We start from the raw sequence: 25058 nt of genomic DNA, 5'->3' as shown, positions 1-25058 counted from the left end.
TAGCCTTCCTCAAACAACTCTGTTCTCACCCAGAAATGCTGCCTTGCAAACCAAGCTTCTCTTGGCCCTGGCACAGGGGCATCAAGCCCTGGAATGGCACCCTCTGTTCCGACTTGCCAGGCCGCTGGCACACTCACGTTGCACCTCACTGTAACCCCACTTGATGTCTGAGGAAACTGAGGCCCACGGAGGGTCAGCGACAGACCTGCCATCCAGCCAGGGCCAGTGCTAAGAGCCTCAACACTCCTCTGCCTGGATGGCCTGGTTTTCCCTAAATGGCCTTCCTACCCCCCACTCAAGGGGGTGGCCCCAAACCTTTGACCCTTAATCTCTTCTCTTGCTTTGAAACTCCAGGGTCAACTCTGAGCTCACCCGGTAACCTTCAAGGGTCGAAGAGAGGTCACACAAGCCAATCTCCCACCCTTCACACGAACTCACTTTTGCCCTTGCTCATGGGATTCCTATGATGGAATGTCTCCAAGCCTGTCAGGCCTATCCTGAAAGTCTCCGCCTCCTCCAGGAAGACTTCCGAGTTTCGCCAGTCAAGGTCTAACATCCCTTCCACTGAAAAGCCTCACCTTCCCACATTCCTCCTCCACCCATTCAAATCAGAGCCAGCCCTACCCCCATCCTAAATTTGCTGTCTTCTCTCCATGCCACCTCCTGGTGCAAGCCACCACCGTCCTTTGCTGGTCACCGACACCTGACCAACAGCTACCTAACCAGTCTTATTGCTCCTGCGGTCCAGCCTCGGCACTCTGACCTGAGTGGCCCCTTTTAAGACATAAATCAGACCACTCTTCTGGCCTGCTTCCAGCCCTCCACAGCTGCCAGCTGCACCTGGAGGAAGGCTCTGCTCCTCACCTTTCCCTGCCAGGCCCCGCATGGGGTGCCAGGACCTTCCTCACCTCACTGCCTCACCTCCACGCCAGCACCTGCTGCACCTCCAACTCGCCAAGGTGTTGCCCACCTGGCGGCCTGTGCACCTGCAGATCCCCCCTCCCCCTCCTGTCACGTCCTGGCGCCTGCGCATTGTTCCTGCCTTTGCTCCTAGGTCAGGCTTTTCCTGAGCAGCCACCTGAAGGCAGAACCTCCTCCCTTCCTCCAGGCTGCTCTTCATCACATACCACCCTCCCTGCTTTGCTGCCATCCTGGCTGGTACGAAAACTCGGAATGGTCCTGCCCACTGTGTGCTTGTCATTTCTCTGTGTCCTCCTGAAAACATCAGCCTCACCAGGGCAGGAAGTTTTTTCTGTTTCGGTCACTCCTGTGTCCCTAGGACCTAGTACAGCACCTGGCACACAGGAGGTGCTCCAAAAAGCTTGGGCGCTTGAGGAATTAACGAGAGAGTGTTCCTATTCTTCTTTAATTTACATGTAATTCAAGAAGTGGCCAAACTCTGTTACAGTAAGCAGGCGCTACTAACCAGTTGCTACTGACCAGCTCTGGAGCTGCTAACTGGACCAGCAGATATCTCCCTGCTTTGTCTCGGTCTCCTGGGCAGTACAGGGAAGGTCTGCCATTTCCTAGCTCTTGTGCAGCTCCTGAAGCTGGGGCAGAGAGCAGGGAGGGAGGGCCTCCCACCGGGTGTCAGGCGGGGACAGGCAAATGAAGGACCCCTCTGGGAACCAACTAGACTGGCTCCTCTGCTGGCGAAAGCCTCCTCCTCTCTGAAGGTCCAACTCAAGGAGGTGCCACAGAGGCCGACCCTCCCAGCGGCCCCCCCATCAGAATCATCCACACCACGTTCTCTGCTGGAGCCCCACTGAGTGGTAGGCATGATGGTCAAGAGCAGGGCTCTGGCACCAGGCAGCCTGGGTTCAAATACTGACGCTGCCTCTTGTCATGGACTCTTACAAACTCTGCTAGCTGCGTGAGCCTGGGCAGGTCACTGGACCTCTCCAGGTATTAGCTTCCTCTTTTTTAAGGAGCCCTGTGTATAAGGTGGCTTTCAGGTCTAAAGGAGTGAATAACACCCAAACTACATTGCCCAAACTACAAGGTGACTGTGACTCACCTATGCAAAGAGGTTTAAAAAGTACATTAAAAGTGCTCTGGGTGGTGAACACACAATGGGATTTATAGATGATGTAATATAGAAGTGTACACCTGAAATCTATGTAAATTTACTAACAATTGTCACCCCAATAAATTTAATAAAAAAAAAAAAGTACATTAAAAGCGGACTCTAATACAGTGGACCTGGGGTAAGACCCAAGCTCCCACATGGATGCTGCTGGTCCCTGGGGCACGTCTGGAGCAGAGTAAGGGCCTAAAGGGTTTTGGTACATAGTAGGTACTCAATAAAATGTATCTCCTATAATTATTATCTATCAACTAATTAAATTAGATCGTAGAGAGCCATGTATCTGGTCCTCCTATTAGGATTAAACTGCAATCTTTCCAGATCTGTGCAAGACCCTGACTTAAATCTGAAAACATAAATAAACAAAACTTGAATTTCAATTTAAAAGAAATAGCAGCCAGCATTTCTTGAGTATCCACTTATTCCGTCCCATGTAATTCTCAAGACTCCCCTACACGCTGGGTGAGGGGGTGGAGGGGTTCACTGCATGGAGACCCCTCACAACCACCACGTGAGATGCCCCCCACGAGAACACACAGATAGGACTGGTAGAGGAAGACGTCTGGAACACCCCTCTGAAGCCACGTCCACCTGAGAACACTGAGCACACACTGTCTATAGCACCCTGGAGCCTATGTGTGCTCAAGTGTTAGCTGGTTCAAAGTAAAATATTTCAAACACTGCCATCCAGGGACCCAGTTTTGTCCCACAGGCGTTTTGTTAATGCAGTCTGAGACTGGAGGGACCCTCCCGTGCCCTTGGGGAGGCTGGAGCAGTCTCCTTTAGAGAGGAGGAAAATGAGGCACGGGCTTCTGTCCAGCCCCAAAAGGACCATTGAGGGACCAGGTAGGTCAAAACCCAAAACAGCAAACCCACTGTTCTGTGCAGTGTGGGAGGGGCAGGGGCTGCAGGAACAGGGCCCACAGCCTCCCGCCTGCTGGGTACCTACAGCAGCACAGATAGGATCTTGCTCTAATCTGCCTCTGGACCAGGGGCCTGCAGACCCTTCCATAAAGGGGGCCTGAGGGAGCTTTGATGTGGCAGAGGACGGAGCCAGCCTGACTCTGAGGCCAGCTGTGGGGGAGGGGAGGACCTGTGAGGCCCCAGTTCCAGCCTTCAAAATGGTCTCAGCTTCTCTCCAGTCCACTTAAGCCCCCGGATAATTTGAATATAACTCCTTTACCAAACCCTTTATACTCACGATCCCATGGAAACCTCACAAAAACCCTCTGACATAGGTACTACCATCACCCCCCATTTTGCAGTGGGGAAACTGAGACACAGAGCGCCTAAATAAACCACTCAAGGTCACACAGCAAGACAAGGCAGAGCTAGATTCAAATGTAGGTTTAGCTGACACCAGGGCTAAACTATAAGTAATTTTCCAGTAGAGTCCCGGTTTACCCAGGATTAAAGGGTCTCCTGGGATGCAGGACTTTTAGTTTTAAAATCAGGACAGTCCCAAGCACACCAGGGCAGCTGGTCACTCTATTTACCACTCTATTTACCACCCGTCAATAGAAATAAAGATCAACATAATAATAATAGTAATAGCAGCTAACAGCCGTGAGCACTTATGTGTGCCAGGCTCTATGCAAACCCCTAAAACACGTTCGTTGAGTCCTCACCACATAGCCCTGTGAGGTAGAAGCCTTTGCTCTCCTCCCCATTTCACAGATGAGGAAACTGAGGCCCAGGGAGGCTGCAGAACTTGCCCAAGGTCAGCACTGACCCAAGGTCCCTATTCATAGGGAGAGTGTGGCCTCCGACATGGCAGAAGCAGTCGGCTCTCCATGTCCTCCTGATGCTCGTGGACAGGACAGGACTCCGAGAACCACAGTGCACTTTAACATGCATGATATGCGACCAAACTGCTGTGGACGCACATAATTACAGGATTTCTAACAGTATGTCAGCTTAGCTTCTGCCACTTCCTAACTGGGTGGTCTCTGGGCAAGTTCCTATAGTTCTCTCTCATCCATATCCCTGTAGTAGCGTGTTCATAGCACCTGTTGCTTGCAGGTATTTATTTATGTAGGTATTTATTACTTATTTGTGTATTGTCCATCTCCCTCCTCTCCAATGTCAGACGTATGAGAGCAGGGATTTTGTCGGTTTTGTTCACTGCTGCTTCCCCGTGCCTAGCACACAGTAGGACCTTAATCGATCTTTGCTGACAGTATGAAGACAGCAGAAAACAAGATTCCTGGAGCTCAGTGGGTCTAACATGGTGTGGAGATTCCCTTTGTGACAAGGGCTCTGAGACAAGACAGTCAGTGCTGAGAGCTTGTAATGGAGAATCTGAGCCAGGCTGGGGAGTGGGGAGGGCGTGAGCCCAGGAGGGCTTTCCTGAGAAAGCGCTTTAGACCTTTGCCACTAGGAGTGTGGTCCCCAGACCAGTAGCACAAACCTCCTCCCACCTCCTGGGAGTTGTTAGAAATACAGCACCTTAGACTGCTGTATTTCTACACCCCTGCTCCTCCAGAATCTGCATTTTAATTAGATCCCTAGGTGGTTCATACGTATAATAAAATTTGAGAGGTCCCAGTTTAGAGCGGGCAATGGTAGGCCTGTCCAGTTCTCAGTATCCCTGGAAACTGAAAGGCGTAAGGCAGGCTGTAAGGCCACTCTCGTGTAAAACATGGCTTTCCAGCACCCAGGAGGCCCATCCAGGAACCCTGAGCATCCTTCCTCCCTCAGGAGGAACCCTGAGGATCCCCCTCCCTCAGGCCCGAAATAGGATCTGTGAAGCCCAAAGCTAGCATATGGGGGAGGGGAGAGGGAAGGGGGATGTGAAGCCGACAGATTTGCGTGGCAGACTCCCCGAGAGCGCACCATCTGGAGCCCCTTTGTGATATAGCGGAGAAAGGACGGTAGAGAGGCAGAGAGCCAGGAATATTTATAAAGCAGGGGGCAAGGGGGCAAAGGAGGTGTGTGGTGGGGAGGAAGGGGGCCTCCTGTCACCAGTAAACCTGCGACAACCCCACTCTGCCTCCCAACCACCTGCAACAGACAGGGCCACATACTCCAATAACCACTCAGAATCCATGTGAAATCTACCCTTTATGCTGCTCCCAGAAAGGTGACCTCCTGAAAGTCAAACCCCATTCCTGCTCGTTACATGTGGCTGTGGAGGAACTAATGCCTCACTTCCATCTACAATGAAAAACATGTGACCCACCCCTGACCGATCAGAGTTCCAGACCTCTGGATGAGCAGTAGTTCATGGGTGGGTAACATGACCTAAGGGTCAGGCCTGGGAGCACCTGGATCCAACTTTGCCTGAAGCCACTGCTCCCGAATCAAGTGAGCCCATAAAAGTTTTTTTGGTTCTTTTTTGCTTTTTGCTTGAGACGCTTTCAGTCGAGGTTTCTGTTATTTACAACCCAAAAAGTCCTGAATAATATATCCATCAAAGCACTGACCACTCTGTGTGTCACTATTTGTATATCCATTCTTTCCCCAGGACTGGAGCTCCTTGAGGACACACATTATTGTTTGATTTAACTCTGTCCCTGATGCCTAGAAGGCCTGACACAAAATATAATCTCAAGAGATGAGTGACACTGAATGGGTAGCATTTCCTTCCTTCCTTCTACAAATATTTACTGAGTATGCACTCTGTGCCAGGGACTGTTCTAGGTCTGGGAACAGAAGGGAATGGGAGAGAGAAAGATCCCTACCCTCCAAGAGCTTAAATTCTAGTGCGAGGAGAGGACAATAATCAAACAAATGAGTAAAATAAAAGTGCAATGGTGAAGAGGGAGAAGCAGCATAGAGAGGAGATGCAATTTTAAATGAGAAGGTCAGGTTGCATTATAAAAATGAGATGTCTGAGCAGAGACCTGAAGAGGTAACAAACCACGTGAATACCTGGGGGTGTTCTAGACCAAGCAGACGGCAAGTGCAAAGGCCCTGAGGCAGGCGTGTGTCAGGTACGCTTGGAGATGAGGTCAGAGAGGTGGACATGGGGAGTAGGAAGGCCAGATACTGAAGGGCTTCTGGGTTATCCTTAGGGCCTTGGTATTTATACTGAGCGAGGTGGGAGCTATGAGAGGGTTTTGAGCAGAGGAGGAAATGCGACCTGACTTACACAGGGTTGTGTGTGGAGAACCACCTGCCAGGGCAAAGGTAGAAGCAGGGGACCGGGACAAGGTACCTGCAAGAGTCCCAGCAGGAGACGATGGAGGGGTGAGAAGTGGCCAGATTCTGGGTACTTGTAGAAGGTGGAGCAGACAGGATTTCCTGATAGTTTGGATACAGACTATCAGAGGAACAACAGAATCAAGATGGCTGCAAGAATGCACCTGAGCAAGCGGAAGGGTAGAGGAGCCATTAACTAGATGGGGGTTGGGGCAGCCAGGCAAGCTGGAGAAGATGGGGAGCCGGTGATGCCTCTAGACGCCCAAGTAGCACTGTCCAGTCATCATCTGGACACAGAGACCTAATGGCCAGGGCAGAGGTCAGCGCAGAAAAAGTAAATTTGGGAAGTGTCAGCAAAGGGATGGCACTGGAAGTGGCTGAACAGGATGAACTCAACCACAGAACGATGATGGAATGACAGAGGCAGAGAGAGAAGGAATCATCCCCAGCCCGCTGCCACTGGGCTCCCATTCCCACCAGCCTCCCCGACTATGTGCTGGGAAGGGGGTGACGAAGAGAAACAGTGAGTCAGCTCCTTCTGGAATGCTCGCTACAGACAAAGCAGTTAGGCATCCATCACCTGCCTGTCCCACCCCCAGCTCCACTCTGTCACTCCATTTCCCAGCTGAGAAACTGAGGCTCAGCGAGGGACACGGCTGGCCCAAGGTGATCTGACGTCCAACTCAGCTGGCAGAGCTGCTCGAACCAGGCCCCAGGCTGCAGACATGACGCACTGCTGCCAAACACAGCTTTGCCTGAGCAGAGATAAAGAGAATCACCCCACCGTCCGCGGCTGCCAGCACAGAGAATGTGGCAAAGACCTGACACAGGGGCAAAGCGCTGAGAACATGTCTTGGCCTGAGGCATCGTGGTGACTGGCAGGCGACAGTGCTGGCACCAAGCTGGGCCGCCAGTTGGGGCAGCCAGCACCTAACGCAGGACTGGGTCTCCAGAATCTCACCAGTGCCGGGGTGTCCCTCTTCCCGGACTTGCAGGCCAGCCCTGAGCCCAGAGCTCCACCTGTCTTCCCCAGGGACAGGGCATCCAGCTCCTACCTCAGTCGTAACACCTCTCCATGCCTCGACTTCCTCATCTGTAAGGCAGCCAGCAACTACGGAAACATGTAGGTTATCCTTTTGTCGTAGCAGCGAATATGTGTTAAGCTCTTACTATGTGCCAGACACTGAACTAGCCCAGGAGGTGACAACCAGGTAACTGTCGTAGGGCTGCCCCGGGCATTGCAAGATATTCAGCAACATCCCTGGTTTCTATCCACTGGACGCCAGTAGCATCCTAGCTCCCTAACTGTAACAATCAGAAAACGTCTGCAGCCATGGCCAAGGTTCCCCGGGGCGTGGGGACAAAAAGCGCCCTCATTAGAGAACCACTGCGCTAGGCCACACCTACGCCAACCAGGATGTCAGCTCCACGAGGGCAAGGATCTTTGTCCATCTTTCAAACTGGGGGCCCACATTTAAGGTAAGGAGCCTGGTTTCAGAATCTTGCTCAACCTCCTGGCTATCCTCATGCTCAAAGGAGTATGGGAGGGTTTACAGGACCCAATAGTATATACAGGTCTGCCACACAGTGGGTGGGAAGCTAGTAACAGTCTTTTTGTTGATTATTAGTTTATCTTAATTTGAAAAGTAATGCATTAATTATAACGAGTGACGCCATGCCAAAAAAATACAACAATAAGTAATTTCTCCGCCCCCCTCCCCCTCAGCCCGAACCATCAATGTTAATAGGCTGGTGTGCGTCCTACAGTGACTTTCTCAACACTCATAAATACCCACCACGAGAGGCTTTTTGTTGCTGTTATTTTTCCCTCCAAAATGGGGTTCACCCTCTACATTTGATTTGCAACTTAACCTTTCCTGCACATACAGCCCTTCATGTCGAGATGAGGTCACTAAATAGCTGCTTGATGTCCCAAAACGTGGAAGCTCAACCATCTTAGACTTTTCTCCGTTAATGAACTGAATGACACCCGTGTGGTTTCTTTCTTTCTTTCTCTTTTTGGCCATGATAAACAAAGCTGGAATAAATATCTTTGTCACTGACATATTTACATTCTTTTTTCCTTGGGTCTATAAGAGAGATTCCTAAAGGAACTGAACCAAAGGATATCGTGGGGTTTTTATGCTTAAAGACAGTGTCAGACTATTTTTCCCAAAAGACAGCAGTCATTAACACTCTCACCAGCATCATAGGGAACTGCCTGTTTCCCAGCAGCCACACCAGCACTGGGTATTATCATTTTGCGTGTGTGTGTGTGTGTGTGTGTGTGTGTGTGTGTGTGTGTGAGAGAGAGAGAGAGAGAGAGAGAGAGAGAGAGAGAGAGAGAGAGAGAGAGAGAGAACGCACGCACGCGTGCAATGCTATGGAAGGTGATGTTGACTAATGTATCTACTCAACAGAAATGTGGCTCCACACAGTTCTTTCCACAGAATACTACCAATTCAAGAGCATTCAGGACGCATATGATGAGAGAGGGTGGGGGCAGGGGGGGCAGGCCTTCCATCTATAGGGCCCTGAGGTCCCTTCCTTCCAAGCCCCTCCCCACCCTCACAAGCTGACTCCTGAGCCTGAACCATCTTCATTTCTGAAATGGATTTCACACCCAGGGATAACAAAGATACCTTTGTCACTAGGAAAGAGGGAGCGACTGTTGCCAGAAATTCTGGGTTCTGTTCATTCAAATCTCCATGTGTGGGGAGGAGGAGGGGAGAGTGGGAGGAGAACAGGACGCTTCTCACTCTGGGGCTGACCTCAGGGGTAGATACCTTGGGCAGACCTGGAGCAGCCCCAAACTCCCCGTCGTTCACTCACTGGTTCATTCCACAAATATTTGCTGAACGCTTACAACCAGCCAGGCACTCTGGGAAGCATTTTATATGTATCACCTCATAGGATTCATCCCCACAGCCTGATAAGAGAGGGGTAACATCCTTAACCCCATTTTAGAGATGAGAAAACTGAGGCTCAATGCAATCAAGGCAGGACCCAAATGCCACACAGCTAGTAAATAATACAGGAGCACTAAAGAGGAGCAATTAACTTCTAACCACACGCAGAACACCCCAGATCCCAGATGCCATATCGTTCCACCAGGGCCACCATGGTAGACTCCTCCTTCTGTCTCCACCCTGCGCCCCTCCCATCCATTCTCCACTGGCAGCCAGAGGGATCCTGCACAAACTAAGTCAGATTGTCCATCCTCTGCTCAAAAGCTCCAAGGGCTCCCATCTCACTCAGAGAGGGACGGCTCACAAGGCCCTGTACAATCCGGCAACCAGCCTCCCCACTCCAACTCTTACCTCCCTGACTTCACCTCTGATTCACTCCACCTGGCTCACTCTGCTCCAGCCACTCTGGCTGCCATGCTATCCCTGAGATATGGGCCTCTCTCGGGGCCTCTGCACTTGCTGTTCCCTGTGCCTGGAATGCTCTTCCGACAGATACAGGGGGGAAGCCATTTTCCTGAGGTGACACACAAAGAGCAGAGTCTAGATTCAAAGACAGGCCTAAAAGAAAAAGCACACAAGAGTCTCCAATAAGAGAGAAGGATGGTGTGTGACCCTGGGCAGGTGCCTGGGAGGCCACATTGCTTGGACATGTCCACTGAGCACACCACGTCGCACATCTGGACACTCTTATTGTTATTGGATCCATGGAAAGAGCTGGAATAGTCAGGGATTGCCTCCTAAGGAGGCAGGACAGGAGCAAAGCTCTGAAGGTAGGAATTGGAAAAGCCACGAGGCACTACAAGCAGGTCAGGTGACAAAAGGGTTCCCCTGGGATCCAAGACTTGAGAGAAGGCAAAGGTTTCCAATCTGGGATGGAGGCACCAACACAGAGGAGAAGAGAGGCTCCCACATGGCACCCCTACCCTTCTCTCATCCCAGCACCCTGGGTCTTCCTTCTGGGTACCACCACTCCCCCACTGCCACACAGCTCAGGTGTGCCCCTCACCCCAACCTGTCAAATCAGAGTCTCAGTGACTAGGTCAGGGATGGGAGCATGATGAAAGGCAGCCAACGAGAGCCCACCCTGGGACAACAGACAGACCCTTCCCTAACAAGCCGAGCTAAAGGAGTCTGGGCTGGGTTTCCTGTCACTTGCAACCAAAGACTCCTGACAACCAGGCCTTGCTAATCTCATCAGCAACAGAAATGCTATTATTGTTGTTGTTATCATTTCAAAACCTCCTAGATTTGGGAGAAAGAAGGCAGGGCCGTGGTCTCTGCTGGGTTGCACAAGCACAGGAAGAAGCCAGCCCTGACTGGGATGATATCAGGGCCCTGAAGTCCACGAGGAGGCCCCAGATGGCAGCCCCAGCCCCTCACACCCTTGTAGGAACCCACGGGTTCCTCTCTGGGGTCTGCACTCCAGGGTCTTCCAAAGGAGAGTTAAGTACAGAACAAGATTCAGTGAGTAGGACAGACGAATGTGGAAACCTCCAGTTCAATAGCTGATGTTGAAAAAAAGGAGAGAGAGTGATTGGCCACAGGCCAGAGGAAGTGGAAGTTGGGGTAACAGAATCACCCTCTGTAAGGGAGAACCACCTTCTCTCCCTCTACCATCTCAGAGAACAGAAGGACCATCACAAACTGGAACATGCATCTCAACCTCAAATGCCTACAGGGGCCGGGCAGGTAAGGGGTGAGGGGTGGCTGGATGGATGTCCTTCGTAATGGCAATGAAAGTTGTATCCCTTTAACAGAAAAGCACTTTTTTGCTTATTAAATACATTTTTATTAAACACATCTTTGCTTATTAAACATCTTTTTTCCAAAGAGATACCTACCACCTCCTACTTTTTAAAAAAACATGGGACCCCCTTGGTCTGGCTTGGAGTTTTCCATTTAATAGAAACAAGGGTTAGAAGAAATATTCCATTGTCCTCTTAACTCTACTATTTAAAAAACCACAAAAACAGCAGGACAATTCCAATGAAAAATGGTAACCAACCTTTGATTTCAACGTCAGGGATATTTGGGAAAAGTGGGGACTGTGGCAAACTGAAAACTGCAAGCCCTGCCTAAAGAAGGCAACTGCTAATTCAGCTCCAGCTACGTGCTCACCTGTAGGAATGCAAGCTTGAGGTGGATAAATCTTCTGATTATTTCAGAACTATAGATTTTCATATGAAATTTCCTGATTTTTCAAAGTTGGCAACAAATGAAACAAATTTAAAATACTGTACGGGCCTGACAAAACCTACTTATAGGCCTGAGCTGGCCTGAGGACCCCGTTTGGACCAGTGGTACCATGGACCTGTGGATCATGAATGACAGCAAGAGGCTCTGCTCTGATCACATCCTTGTCTTTAGCAGGTAGCAGAGGACCTGGACCTACAGCAAGGACACACACACACACACACACACACACACACACACACACACACACCACTTTGGGTCACCCACGTCAGAGAATCTGATAGGGAAGTTTCCCGAAGACACAGAAATCCTCTGGGCGTACAGGATTCCTCCAACTCATCCGGACACGACTTAAGCCTCCGCTGACCTCCAAGGTATCTTGACTGTTGGACAAAAGCAGAACCTCATGGGATAGAAGTGAGGAAACTTGCGTTCAAGTTCCATCTCAGGCTCAGACTCACTCGGTAAGCCTGGGCCAAGTCACCAAATGGCTCAGAGCCTCTGTTTCCCCTTCCAGATGAATGGCTGAGATGATGTCTTCGTCTTTGGCAGCCCGGACAACCTGATTCCAGGACTCCAGTTGCCAATGGTTTATTTGGGTTAGTAAAGAAAAAAAAGGCCCTGAACCAAGGCTTCTTCAGCCATCGTTACGAAATCGATGAAAGAACTGGCAGCTTGAATGAAGAGACACGTGGTCCGTAACTTTGGAAAACTGAAAACTATATAAATGCCCAATATAAGAGGAATGGTGAAAATGATAACAATTATGACAATGATAAAGATGATAGCTACCATATCGGGAGCACCTAATATGTGCCAGGCAGTGTTCTGAGAACTGTATAGACCTGAATTCATCTAGTCCCCCCTTCAATCTAACAGGTACACACTACTTTTGGAAACAAGGAAACTGAGGCACAAACAAAGCAGCTTGCCCACGATCACACAGCCAGTATGGAGCCAGGATCGACCTGGACCGTGGGACGAGCCCCCATGTTTCATCATGAAGCCATTGCAGGTGTGGTGATGAAGAGTGCTGGTCGTGACATGAGGAAGCACTCGGAAGGAAGAGACGCAAAAAATGACGTTGTGTGTGCAGTGTGATCACACCTAGGCTAAGACAACACGCACAGGACAAGAAGAAATGCACCAAAAGCTGAAAGGGCTGTTTGGAAGGGTGAGATCTTTTTACTCATCTTTATTTTCCAAATTGCCCACAGTAAGAGCAATGATAGCAAACGTGGCCAGGACATGGCAGGTGTCCCTGGGAGCCAGCATTGTACCCAGCACTTACTGCTTCACGCCACCTAAAGGAGCAGCCCCGCCCGGGACCCAGATGGTCACCTGCCCTGAGTCCGCTGTATCCCTGGCATCTACACAGAACCAGGCGCATAGCAGGTGTTCCCTAAAATGTGTGGAAGACAAGAATGAGCCGGCGGGGTGGGAACAGCGATTTCCCCATTTTATAGCTAAGGAGGCCGAGCGTCAACCGCCCAAGGTCACGGAGCCGGTGAGTGGCGAGCCAGGACAAGCGTCTCCAGAGCCTCATCTTCGCGGAGAATTGGCACCAGCAGCACATCACGAAAGTGACAGGACGACTAAATATAATGTGTGATCCCGGACTGGACTCTGCATTGGGGACGGGAATGGGGAGGGGGCAATAGGTGTAAAGGACATTGGGGGGAAACAGATGAAATCGGAATGTAGATTGTGGAGTATATAATTTCGTATCAAGGTTAAATTTCCTGATTGTGTTCATTGCACCGTGTTTATGTAAGAGAATATACATGTTCATAGGCGATACATACCGAATTATTTAGGGGCATCACGTCTATAATTACTCTCAATAGATCAAAGTAATGAGAATAATGGTACGTGCGTGTGTGCGCGTGTAGGGGAGACGGCAGAAAAGAAGTGGAGGGGATGGTAAAGCAAATGTAGCCAATGGCTAACAGCGGGTAAATCTGGGTGTAGGGCATACAGGAGTACTCTGTATTCGCCAGATGTCAAAATAAAAATTTACCGAAAAGTTCACTTTGAAACAACATATCAAATTGCCCATAAATACAGCACACTGGGGTTTTGTGTCTAGACCCCTGCAGGTATGGAGAAATGTACAGTCAGGTACATGCACAAAACATATTCCCCTACTTGGTTCCACAGACAGAGTGCCTGTAGTTGAACAGACATAAGGAAACGTGCTTTGACACACACTCGCCTGCTGTATTTATGACCTTTGTAATGAAGGGAAAATACATCTTAAAAACCACCCAATCAACGGCCTGGCTGGCCAACAGCTGGCGGCTGGGACCACACAGGGCTCCCTCTGCCCTCCCTGTGTGGTAAGTAAGGGCAGGTGGCCAAGGACGCCTCTCTGTAGCCACTCCCCACACTGGGGTCCACGCCCCGCAAAGTCAAGGCCACTCATTAAGGAAGTGACAGGACCCAGGAGGGTCTCTGTCACAGCATGTGCCCCCTTCAATCCCTTTCACTCACTCACTCCTTTGACTGATACTAAACAGCGAACCCAGCAGACCAGGGTCCTGACCTCAAGTGACTTATATTCGAATGGAGGAGGTGGCCACTAGACAAGTAAACAGGATAATTTCAGAGAGTGACAAGTACAAAGAAGAACAGGTGTGGTGACTTAGAGAAAGGGACTGGAGGCTCTAGACAAAGTGACACTCAAAGATAGGACAAGGCACCAGATCCCAAGCACAGTCAAGGTGTTGCAGGCAAGAGGAGCAGCAAATGAAAAGGCTCAGAGGCTGGAACCAGCCTTGTACGGTTCCAAAACAGAAAGCAAGGTGGTGGGGCCGGGCAATAGTGAGTGCGGGGAAGTAGGAGGTTGGTGGGGAGAGCAGATGAAGCAACCGAGGTCCAGAGACGGGAAGCTCCTTGCCCAGGGTCACACAGCCACTGAGGGGCAGAGACACAGTTCAGACAAGGACAGTCTGGGCCAGACGCTGAGCGCTCGAGCAGGACAGCTCAGAAAATTCTCCTGTGCAGAAGCCGCTCAGCCCACACCACTCCCATGCCTTTGGTTAAGTTAGAGAACATCAAACCATAATATCTCAATCCTTGACCCCCAAAGGTCTTCGCAAAGATACCTAGCAGTTATATACATCAAGATAATCGCTTTACATAAGAAACCATAAACATGTGTGTAGAAGATTTTTTTTCATTCGACAAATATTTAATGAGCACCTACTATGTGCCGGGCATTGTTCTTGGTGTCAGAGAGACAAAGTGAATAAAAAAGAACACAGGGATAAGGAGATAGGAAGTGGCGAGGTGGGGGTGGGATGCAATTTTGAACGGTGTGGGGAGGAGGTCAGAAAAGACCTCTCAAGGACAAGACCTTTTGAGCAAAGGCCTGAAGGAGTGAGCCATGGGAAGACTGGGAGAAGAGCATTCCAGACAGAGCAAGTGAGAAGACGCCTAGGCAGGAGCATGCCTGATGCATTTGCAAAAGGGCAAATGTGGCTGGAGAGGGGATGAGGGAGGGAGCATGAGCAAGAGGAGATTCTGCAGTTAGACCATGGTGATGATGGTACAACTTTGTGAAAATACTCAAACCACCAAATCGTACGCTTTGAGAAAGTGAGGTTTATGGTGTGTAAAACATATCTCAATTAAAAACAACTGTATGAGAAAAAAAGAAGAAGAAGAATAGTGTAGCAACAGAGGCAGATCTTGCAGAATCTTCTAGGCCATTGTAAGGGCTTTGCTTTTATGCTGAGGGAGTGGGAGAGGCCGGAGGGCTTGGAGGAGGGCAGGGGTGTGAGCTGACAGGAGTGCTAACTGGACCCCTCTGGCTGTGCATGGAGAACAGAATGTGGGAGGCAAGGGTGAGAGCAGAGGGAGGAGGCAATTGCAATAGCCCTGACCATTTCCCCACCGTGTGTCCTTGGGCAAATCACTTGACCTTCTCTGCAGCTCGGTTTTCTTCACCTTTAAAATGGGTCTGAAAAAGACATCTGTCAGAGAGCAGAGGTGAGAGCTAATGTCATGTAAAGTGTTGTTAGGATGGCTAGATGCGAGGAGGGTGGAGTTTGGAGGTGCCATCAAACAGTTGTTAATCATGCAAATTCGTTTCCTGAACAGAAAACAAAGGGTGTCTCCCTCCCTCACAGGAAGCAGGGACCCATCTCACATCAACAGCCTTTCCCACCAGTGGCCACCGCACAGCCTGTCCATGTCCAGGCCACAAAGAGGGGCCAACACATCTCCAGAGGTGTTGGACTCAGACACAGTAACCATGGGGAGGCTGAGACCCAGACAGGGGACAGAGACGACCCTGGGTCCCACAGCAACCTGGGAGCAGACGCGGAATGTGCTCGGGGGAGGGGAAGGTGTGGTCCTCCCTCCTGGATGGGTGTCCAGGCTGGATGCAGGAGGTGGCCGCTGGGACCTTGGGAAGGCCACTGGCAGTCCTGATTTTCAGAGCATCAACGAGACCATGCCACACCCCTGCTCCAAAGCATGCAGGGCTCTTCATCCCACTAAGAATAGAACCCAAACTGCTCACCGTGCTTAAGAGGCTCATCATGCCACCTGCCCCTGCTATCCATGCCAAGCTCATCTCACCCACTCTCCCTCCAACCACTCTAGCCTCTTGCTGTTCCTCAAACAAGCCAAGCATGGTCCTGCCTCAGGGCCTTGCCCATTCTGTTCCCTCTACTTGAACACACTTCTCTTGACTCCACAGCTGGTTCCTCCTCTACCACAGGACTCAGATCGGATGCCACCTCCTCAGAGAGGCCTTCCGTGACCGCTCCATCTCAATAGATGCCACCATCCCTATCACCAACATATCCCCATTTCATTTCCCTCTTGGTGCACTCATGCCCCAAATGTGTGGACTTGAGCAAGTTACTCAACCTCTCTGGGCCTTAGTTTCCTCATCTGCAAAATAGGTCCAAAGGTGTTATCTATTCTACCCCAGAGGGTTGTTGCAAGGGCTCAAAGAGGTAATCCACACAAGGCACTTAGCACAATACCTGACACAAAGCAGGGCCTCCGTGGATTACGTTATTATTTTTACACCTCTTGTCACTTTCTCAAGTGATCTCTTTGTACCCTGAAGATTCTATAAGGGCAGGGACTTTGTCCATCTTGTCCGGGCCACATGCCAGCACCTAGCCCAGCGTCTGGCACATAGTACATGCTTAATGTCCATTTAGTGAATGAATAAATGAACTAGTGAACGAACACATTGCCTGCCCACTCCCTGCTCTGACCCTGGCCTTGCTCCTGCTGAGAGCAGCTCCTTACAGAAGATACCACCCTCCCCTGCAAGGGGGAAAGTACAAAACCCCAGATCCTGGTGGCCAATGCCACCTGCCTCTACCAGCCTTCATGTCCCTGGTCCTGCCAGCCTGAAATAGCCTCGCCTCCCCTGGCCCAGAATCAAGGGATCATCTGTCAGTTCCACCCTGGGGAAGGAAGCAGGAGGGTAAACACAGATTGAGTGTCTGACCACAAGACAAAAGAGGGGCAGGCAGATCCCCTTCTGGTCCTCAAGGAGCTGAGAAAATAAAAATAAACTTAAAAATCCACACAGGGCTGGGAGGCGAGAGGGCTTCCCTTCCTGCCGGGAGCTTCCTCTCGGAGAATGGGAGAGGCTCCAGCAGGTACTGAGGCAAGACAGACCCCGTCTCAGTGCACAGCTGGGCCAGGCACGTGCATGACTGCACTGGTTCCTCACTGAGGGCTGCGATCATCTCCGTTCTGCGGATGGGGAAACCAGGGTTCAGAGAGACAAAAGGACTTGCCCAAGATCACACAGGGGCAGAGCTGAGATTTGAACCCAGGTCGTCTGTCTAGAGTCCATGCTCTTAACCATGAACCCAAGATACATGGCTGGATGTAAATAATAAACTGTATCATGCTATGTATATGAACATTAATATATTTGTCCCAACTGGAGGAAAGGGGTGCTATGGGTAGCTAGTGGGTAGAGGCTAAGGACGCCATTAAACACCCTACAATGCCCAGGACAGCCCCCCACAACAAAGAATGATCGCATCCCAGTATGACAACAGTGCTGAGGGTTGAAAGATGGAAGGATTCACCCCAGACCAACTGCTAGGTCTGGAAATGCCCCTATGGAACCTCTTTAAGAGGGACCTTTGATCCAAGCAAAAAACACAAATCCCCAGGGAAGGACACGGGCCACCCAAACCCTCGTCCCAGAACTTTCAGGATGGAACCCTGACCAGCTGCAGGGCTACCACCCTTGACCAGAGTTCATCTCCCTCTGGGGACCACAACTTCTGTGGGAGGGGGTCCTTCTGGGAGAGTGTGGTTTCACCTGCAAAATACAAGGAGATTCAGATGCCTCACCCCTAGCTTGCTCTCAAGTACCATGTCTCCTAAATTCTGAGGCTGGAATCAGCTGACCTCACCCTGTGCCCGGGGAATGAGGCCGGTGGGACAGCACATGCTGATTTGAGGATCAGCCCCACCCTGATCACCCACCTCTTGCCAGGGTTCTAGCCAGACAGCCTGTGCCTGTTGGAAAAAAGGACAGAAATCACACAAGTCTGAGAGGTCAAGATCTGTAGCCAGGCATGGCCTGCTTCAAAGACTTAACTCGTAGAAATGCTTTAAGGGGTGGAGGGGGCAAGTGAAGCAAAGAGGATGTGGGTTCCTTGCTCTGAGGGAGTGGCCCCAAGCCCAACAGGTCTTCTGCTCACTGGCTTGATAAAGCGGACATTCTCTAACAAAGGGGTGCCCTGAAGCCTCCAAAAGCCAGGGACACCGACCTCATCACCTCTTCTTCAAGTGATAGATAACCGGCTATAAGGGCAAACACCAGAATAATAGGGAATGTGTGTCCAGCATATTCGTTTGAAGAAGCACTCATTCACATGCGTGAGTTCTAGCATCTCATCATCCTTCCCAGGACAAGGAGCACGCGTGCCCTGTTGATGGCTGCATTTTCCTGGTCCAGAACACTGCCTGAAATATACAGCACACGTTCCATAAATACCAGCAGGCTGAGAAAAGCAACTAATTTCTTTATGGTTTTATCTTTTCACAGCTCTGTTTGCCATACGTGAAAGACAGGGCCCATCTAACTCCTGCTGACACAGGATTTTATCATCAAAAGATTTTCACTCACTTCCTGATGATGCTCAACCCAATACAAAATGGCCTGGTCCAGGCTTTCCAGTATCCTAAAGCTCAGGTAATTTGAAACCTATGGCTTCAAGGTTCTTGCCTACCTGGGCTGCCCAGAGGTCTCACAAAGGCCGTAATCTTGGTCATGAGCACAGCACCATGTTGGGGCAGTTCATGGCAATGGTAAAGGATGTGGGCTATGCAGGCAGACCACTTGGGTTTGAATCCCAGGTTAGTCAGGCTGTGTGATCTTGGGAAACTGACCTGGCCTCTCTGTGCCTTCGTTTCCTTTTTTAAATGGGAAGCACAATAATACCTGGAACTTTTGAGTTGGTACATAGAGGATGCTTTACACAGGACTTGCAAACATTTAGCACTATATAAGTGTTAGCATATTATTATTACTTTTGCTGGTGCATGAACCTAACAGTTGTGCTGAAAATATAATTCTGTTGGCATTTTGTAAAAATGCATATCCATATGCAGAATTTTCTACGAAAAGGCAGTAACAAATAGGACTTCTTAGTACATTTTTTTCCTTTCTTATTTTCCTGCTTGCTTTTCTCCACAAGATACAACACATCTGTCTAGCCTTTTCTCCAAACTCCTATAATGTTATACACACAAAGTACATGTGTATATTATGGTTATTGTTTATTTTCCCAAAGCGGAACTGTGTTAAACACATTTCTTAGCAGCCTACTTTTCGCAATACAACCTTGTGAAACCCCCCAAGTCACTGGTAGGCCACTCTGCTTCAATGACTGCAGAATGAAAACTGAGCCCACCCCCACCCCCACCCCGCAGCGCTGCTCCCTAGTGTCAGACTAGGAGCAGAGAACATTGAAGGAAAAAAAAATAGTGACAACACAAAACCACAGTTTCTTGTTTTGGCAGCAGAGCTCCAATGAGAAAAAAAGCTTTGGTCTCCTACCCCCAAAAAAGCAGAACCACAGAAAGCATTCTGGGAGCTCTCTGCCCACACCCCCTGATCTTCACGGACCCTGGCCCAGCCCAGCGGGGTGGGGTGGGGAGGCAGACCCTCTGGATGCCTGAGACTGATAGGTCTCTGTCCTCAGCCAAGGGAAGCCCTTGAGAGGGCTGCTGACTAACCCCTACCAGGGAGTCTCTCTGCCCATCCGCCCAGACTCCCCTTCTCTTTCCACCACTGCCCAGCTGGCACACCCATCACCAGGACTTATTGGCACCTGCCCCTGAGGGCTGCCCCCTTGTAGGCAGGAATCCCAAACCAATCCAAGCAAGAGGCAGGTGGACCCAAGGCTCACTCAGCCTCCTCTTTAAGGGGCAAGACTTTGAGCCCCAAAACAATAACGTCATCTGCCCCCCACTGCTGCATATCCCAAAAAAAGCCACCATAGCATTCCGAGCACCTACTATGTGCCTGGCACAGTTCTGAGAGCTTTAGCTTCAGGCTCATTCAAGCTTTACAATACCCCTATGACCCAGGTGCTAGACTATTCCCACTATTCCCACAGAGCTGGAAACTGAGCCACAGAGCAGGCTGGTGACCTGCCCCAAAGCCACCTAGAGTCAGTGTGGGGGTAAAACCAGTATCTGAATACCAGCAGCCTAGCTCCACATTCCCACCCTCAACCCTCAAGCCATAAACAGACACGGAGTACAGAGGAGGAACCCAGAAGCCGATGGAAGCCTGACATTTCCATCCTTCTACAGTTCTGGCCATTCTGCGGAAGAGAGAAAAGGAGTCACACAGGGGAAGTAACTAGAGGAAGCACAGGCAGAGGGTCAGAGTCACACAGGCCTGGGTTCGAATCCCAGTTCTACCACCTTAATAAATCATGTGCCAAGCTCCTTGTAAGCCAGAAGCAGTCTGCAAAGTGGCTAGGGACATGAGTTCTAGGGAGGGCAGCCTGGGGTCAAATCCTGGCAATGCTGTCGACGTGACCCAGGCAAGCTCACTTAAACTATATTTGCCCCAATTTCCTCATCTGTCAATGGGGATCGCAACAGCACTCCCTCCACAGGGGTGCTGGGAAGATCCAATAAGCTGATACCTGCAAAGTGCTTAAAACAGTAAGTGATGAATCCGTGTCGGCTCCTATATTGTCACTGTCATTATCGTTATCGACACTGCCCAAGAGGACACAGGGAGCACCCAACAGAGCTGGGGCTTCTAAATGTTAAGAGCCAAGGTTCAGAGTCAGAAGCCGGGGCAATTTCCCCCCAAACTCTGCGGTGCCCCCCAAGAAAGATCCAGCATCTCTGCAAGAGGGCTGTCCTTGCCTTTCCGTGCATGACTTAAATAAACACACACAAAACAACACACCAAAGTCATTATCCTTGGAGATGGGGGAGGAGGTGCGATCCAGTTATTGAAGGAAGTGTGGAAAGATGGGGAAATTCTGGAGAAAACACAGAGTCCCAGGCCCGGAACCCAATAAAACCACTGGTTCCTGTGGCCAGAGTTTAGACGGTCAAAAGGAAATTCACTTAGCGTCCCTACCCTCCTTTCAGCACTGACTCAGATCTCACTTCCTCCAGGAAGCCCTCCCTGACCACCCCTTTTGTCTGGGTACTAGAATCCTATAGCCCTAATCACCTGTATTATTTAATTATCACATAACACAATAATTAATGATAATAATTCATATGCCTTACAGCTTGCCAGACACTGTTCTAAATGCTTTATATATATATATATATTATGTTGGTGCAAAAGTAATTGTGGTTTAAGAGGTTAAAAAATGACAAAAACTGCAATTACTTTTGCACCAACCTAATATTTATATAACTCACTTATCCTCTTAAAAATCCTCTAAGAGCTATTATCCTCCCCCATTTTACAGATGAGCAAAGTGAGGCTCAGAAAGGTTAAGCCACTTGCCTAAGGTCACAGAGCCCCAGGACACGACCCCAAGCAGTCTGCCTCCAGAGCCTAGCCTTGCACTGGAATTTTTATAAACCCTCATTTTGCCACCCTCCACGACACTGTCATCTCCTTGAGTGTACAAACCTAGAACTGACTTTTCTACACCTCCCACAATGCTCACTCTACACAAAGGCTTCATTTCTACTGGCAAGGGAACCTTAAAAGCAGGGACACAGAGGCCAGGACAGCCCTTTGAGCAAGGTCTGCCTCTGCCACATGGAATTAAAAGCAGGGAGGGATTACTGAGCATTCTTCCATTCTCCCAAGCCAGGAGCAGGGGGCAAAAATCCCTTAGCAAGTATAAAGGCTGGGAAGAGAGAGTGGGAAGACAGAAGAGAATCACAACCTGCAGGCTGCCAGCCTTGCTGCTGCGTGGAAAGCCTGGGTAATTAGCAGTTCCTGAAGCTCTGAGCCCTGGGTTTTCCAAACGAAAAGGCCTTGGGTTGTTTAAGGGCCCTTTCTAGTGGAGCAAAACGAGAGAGGCCTTCTGCAGTTCACAAACAAGGTATGGCTGGTCATGTTACACAATCAGTCCATTTCTGGCACCAGCTTGGGGACACCCAAAAGGACAAAGCAGACGGAAGCCTGGATTCCCCTCCCTTCATTTTATAGGTGGGGAAACTGAGTCCAGGACAGGTGGCATGATTGATCCAAGATGTCAAAGTTGGAACCAGCTCATCTCAGAACTGAAAGGTCAATCAGAAAAAAATTAAGAACTCAGCAAATTTAAAGTGCCAAAGAGATAATGTGAAAGTAGAGAAATCTTTTTTTCATATTTCTTTAACAAGAATGATTGATTCCAATCAATTTTCATTATCGCAGCTTCCTCAGACTCTACACGTGGACAATTTAAAACCACAGTTAACCCAAGCGGAATTTATATCTGTTCTGAAACATACCACACCATCTAGGGTAAGGGCTTTCTGTCCCATTAACACAAAAATCGGTTTGTCTTTCCTCTCTCTCTTCCTGACTGAGTAGCAAGGAGTGGCTCAGATGGAGAAGTGAGGAGTTGCCTAGAACTTGACATTGTTCAGAGATGCCAGGGCTGGCTACATCTTTAATTCAGAAACGGCCAGCTTCAAACTGAGCAGATTCTTTTTTTTTTTTTTTTCAACTGTGAGAGGGAGAGATGGGGGAAAAAATGCTAACCCTGCCTTATTCTCACAGGCCTTTTTTTCTAGAAGGGTCCTTTAGCCAAATGGTTTTCAATGCCTCTGTACAACTTACCCGGCCCTCCAAAACGTGCACACACACACACACACACACACACACCTCTTTTCACAGAGAGAAGGTCTCTCTCCTCCCTAAGATGGAACTCGGACCTCACACAACCTCAGCTACACCCCCAAGCTACTGGGGACCCCAGAGGATGCCAGAGTCTCCCTCATCCCTTCAGAGACTGGAAGCTGCAGAGCTTGGCTCTGAGGTCTCTAAGGAACCACCACCGCCCCCACCAGTCCTTCCTGAACTAGGATTAAAAGACTTCCTAGAGCAGAGAAGGGAGTAAATGAGGTCCCAGCAGGAGGCACAGAGATTAAAGCCCTGGAGTCTCCTAACTTCCAGCAAGGCTGCGGCCCATCCCACCCCCTCCACCCCCTAGCCACTTTTCTCACTTCCTAGGAGAGTAGGGAAGCGGTCCCTTCCTCTCTTAAAAAAAAAAAAAAAAAAAACAAGAAGAAGAAGAAGAAGAAGAGGAAGAAGAAGAAAACAAAACACAGCATAGGATAGGGGTTTAGAGTACCGGCTAGGCCTGCCCCGCTTCAAAACCCACTATCCTCAATTAACCAGCTGTGTGATTCTGGGCAAGTTACTCAACCTCTCTGGAACTAAACTCTCCCATCTAAAAAAATGGGAGAAACACTCGTCCCTACTTCGTGAGCCACTTGTAAAGGTTAAACCTTCTGACACATGTAGGCGCCTGCCACATAGTAAGCGCTCAGTTGTTATTTTACAGAATACGTCGCTGTGGTTTTTGCCCCTTGGAGTTGGGTGGGGGCGGGGGTTGGACGACCGAGTCGTGAGCTCGAACCCCACTCTCTCCAAGCTCCCGCAGAAGCGTATGAGTGGGGACCAGGGTCCTACTCTGGGGTGTTGTCCACCTCCGTTCCTCCTCCCGGCTTTGAGTTTTGTCCCCCTCTACCCGGCGCGGCGGGACGCTAGGCTCTAGAATTTCCAGGATCCGTCCTGGATGAGGAGTCGGTGGTGCACTAGGCGACCAAGAAAGCCCCGAGGAAACAAAACTCGGGAGCGAAAGCTCCCGGCGCCTGGGTCCCAGAGCCCGCGGATGTAACTAATTTTAAAACTATTTGGAAGGCGGGGAGGGAGAAAGAAAAAGACAAAAGGGCAGCGTGCCGGGGGGTTGAGGGGGGTGGGGACGGAATGCGGGAGACCCCGGGTTGAGGCGGGACTGCGGGCCCACCAGGGAGGCGACAGCCCAGCTCTGGAGGAGCCCGGGTCTCCTCACTTCTCCGCGTCCCCTGCGGAAGCCCCAGAAGCAACTCTTGCGACCCGCAGGGACCGCGGCCACAGGTTGTGGGGACCGCTCCGCGCAGAGGCCCGGGCGCTCCGCTGTCCCCGCGCTCTCTGGGACACACTCACCGACTGCAAGAAGCGCAAGGTGCCCACGTAGTCCCTCTCAGTGCCCAAGATCTCGTTGAGGACACAGAGGCGAAGGCGCAGCTGGCGCTCCGACTCCCGGGCGGCCGTGCACGGGCCGGAGCTGGGTGCAGCGGCGCCGGGAGCCCGAGGGTCCGGGTGGGCACCATCCCCAGCCCCGTCGCCGCTGCGATCGCTGCCGCCGGGTACCTCCATTCTGGCGCGGCCGCGCGGCGCCGGCTCCTTCCCCCGCGCGGAGGTCGCGCCGAACGGCGACTCAAGCGTCCAAGCGCCCCATCCCGACGGGGCGCGCCGGCGGGCCGGACTCAGCGGCGGGCCCCCGCGTGGAGCTGCAAGCAGGCGGGCCGGAGGGACGGGGGGCGGAGGCAAAGCGCGGAGGCTGGCCCAGGGGCGGGAGGAGGCGGCCCTCGGGGCTCCCAGACGGCGGCCCCCGCCGCTCGCGCCGCCCAGGGAGCGTCTGCCAAGTGCCACGCCGCGCTGAGCCGCAGAGACGCGCCGCGGCGTTCGGCAGCGACGTCGGAAGCTCGGCGCGACCGGAGCGGGGGCTCTCGGGGTGCTCGGGGGGGGGGGGGGGGGAGGGGAGACCTCCGGAAGGAACCCCGCGGAGCTCGGAGGCGAACGCACCAATTCCACGCCGGGACGCGTGGCACCCCCACCCCCGCCGCGGGCGACGCCACTCCCACCCGGTACACGCGATACTCAGCGCGCACAGGCACACGCACGCAGGTCCAGCCGCCACGGCAGCTCCTCCGACTGAGTAAACACCGGGTTGGAAGAGCTCGCGGCGGAGGCGCTCAGGAGCAAGCCCCCCACGGCCCGCGCCAGCCCCGGGAAGAAAAAGGGTCGGCCCCCGACCGAGCTGTGTGGCCTCTGGGACACCCAGCCTTTTGGGTGCCCTCGTATTCTGCCACGACCTTGAGAAGGAAGATGCGCGATTCTCTCGCTCGCTCACACTCCCTCTTTTCTCTTCTCTTATTCTTTCCTTTCTTCCTTTTTATTTCTGAACTTCTTT

At 51.1% G+C, this 25058-nt stretch overlaps 1 protein-coding gene across 1 annotated transcript in view; it reads right to left on the bottom strand.

Annotated features, from left to right (window-relative positions):
- PREX1 (phosphatidylinositol-3,4,5-trisphosphate dependent Rac exchange factor 1) overlaps positions 1 to 24466 on the bottom strand; it is a 177841-nt gene extending 153375 nt beyond the window's left edge. Inside the window, exon 1 of the mRNA XM_081034717.1 lies at positions 24029 to 24466. Within this exon, the coding sequence (XP_080890843.1) occupies positions 24029 to 24241 (213 nt within the window). The 5' untranslated portion in view covers positions 24242 to 24466. The remainder of the gene's footprint in view (positions 1 to 24028) is intronic.
- Between the last annotated feature and the right edge of the window lie 592 nt (positions 24467 to 25058).

This window comes from Rhinolophus hipposideros, assembly GCF_964194185.1.
Source record: "Rhinolophus hipposideros genome assembly, chromosome: 22".
NCBI classification, from domain to species: domain Eukaryota; kingdom Metazoa; phylum Chordata; class Mammalia; order Chiroptera; family Rhinolophidae; genus Rhinolophus; species Rhinolophus hipposideros.
The sequence above is the reverse complement of the archived record's forward strand: the minus strand, read 5'-3'. Positions and strand labels throughout refer to the sequence as shown.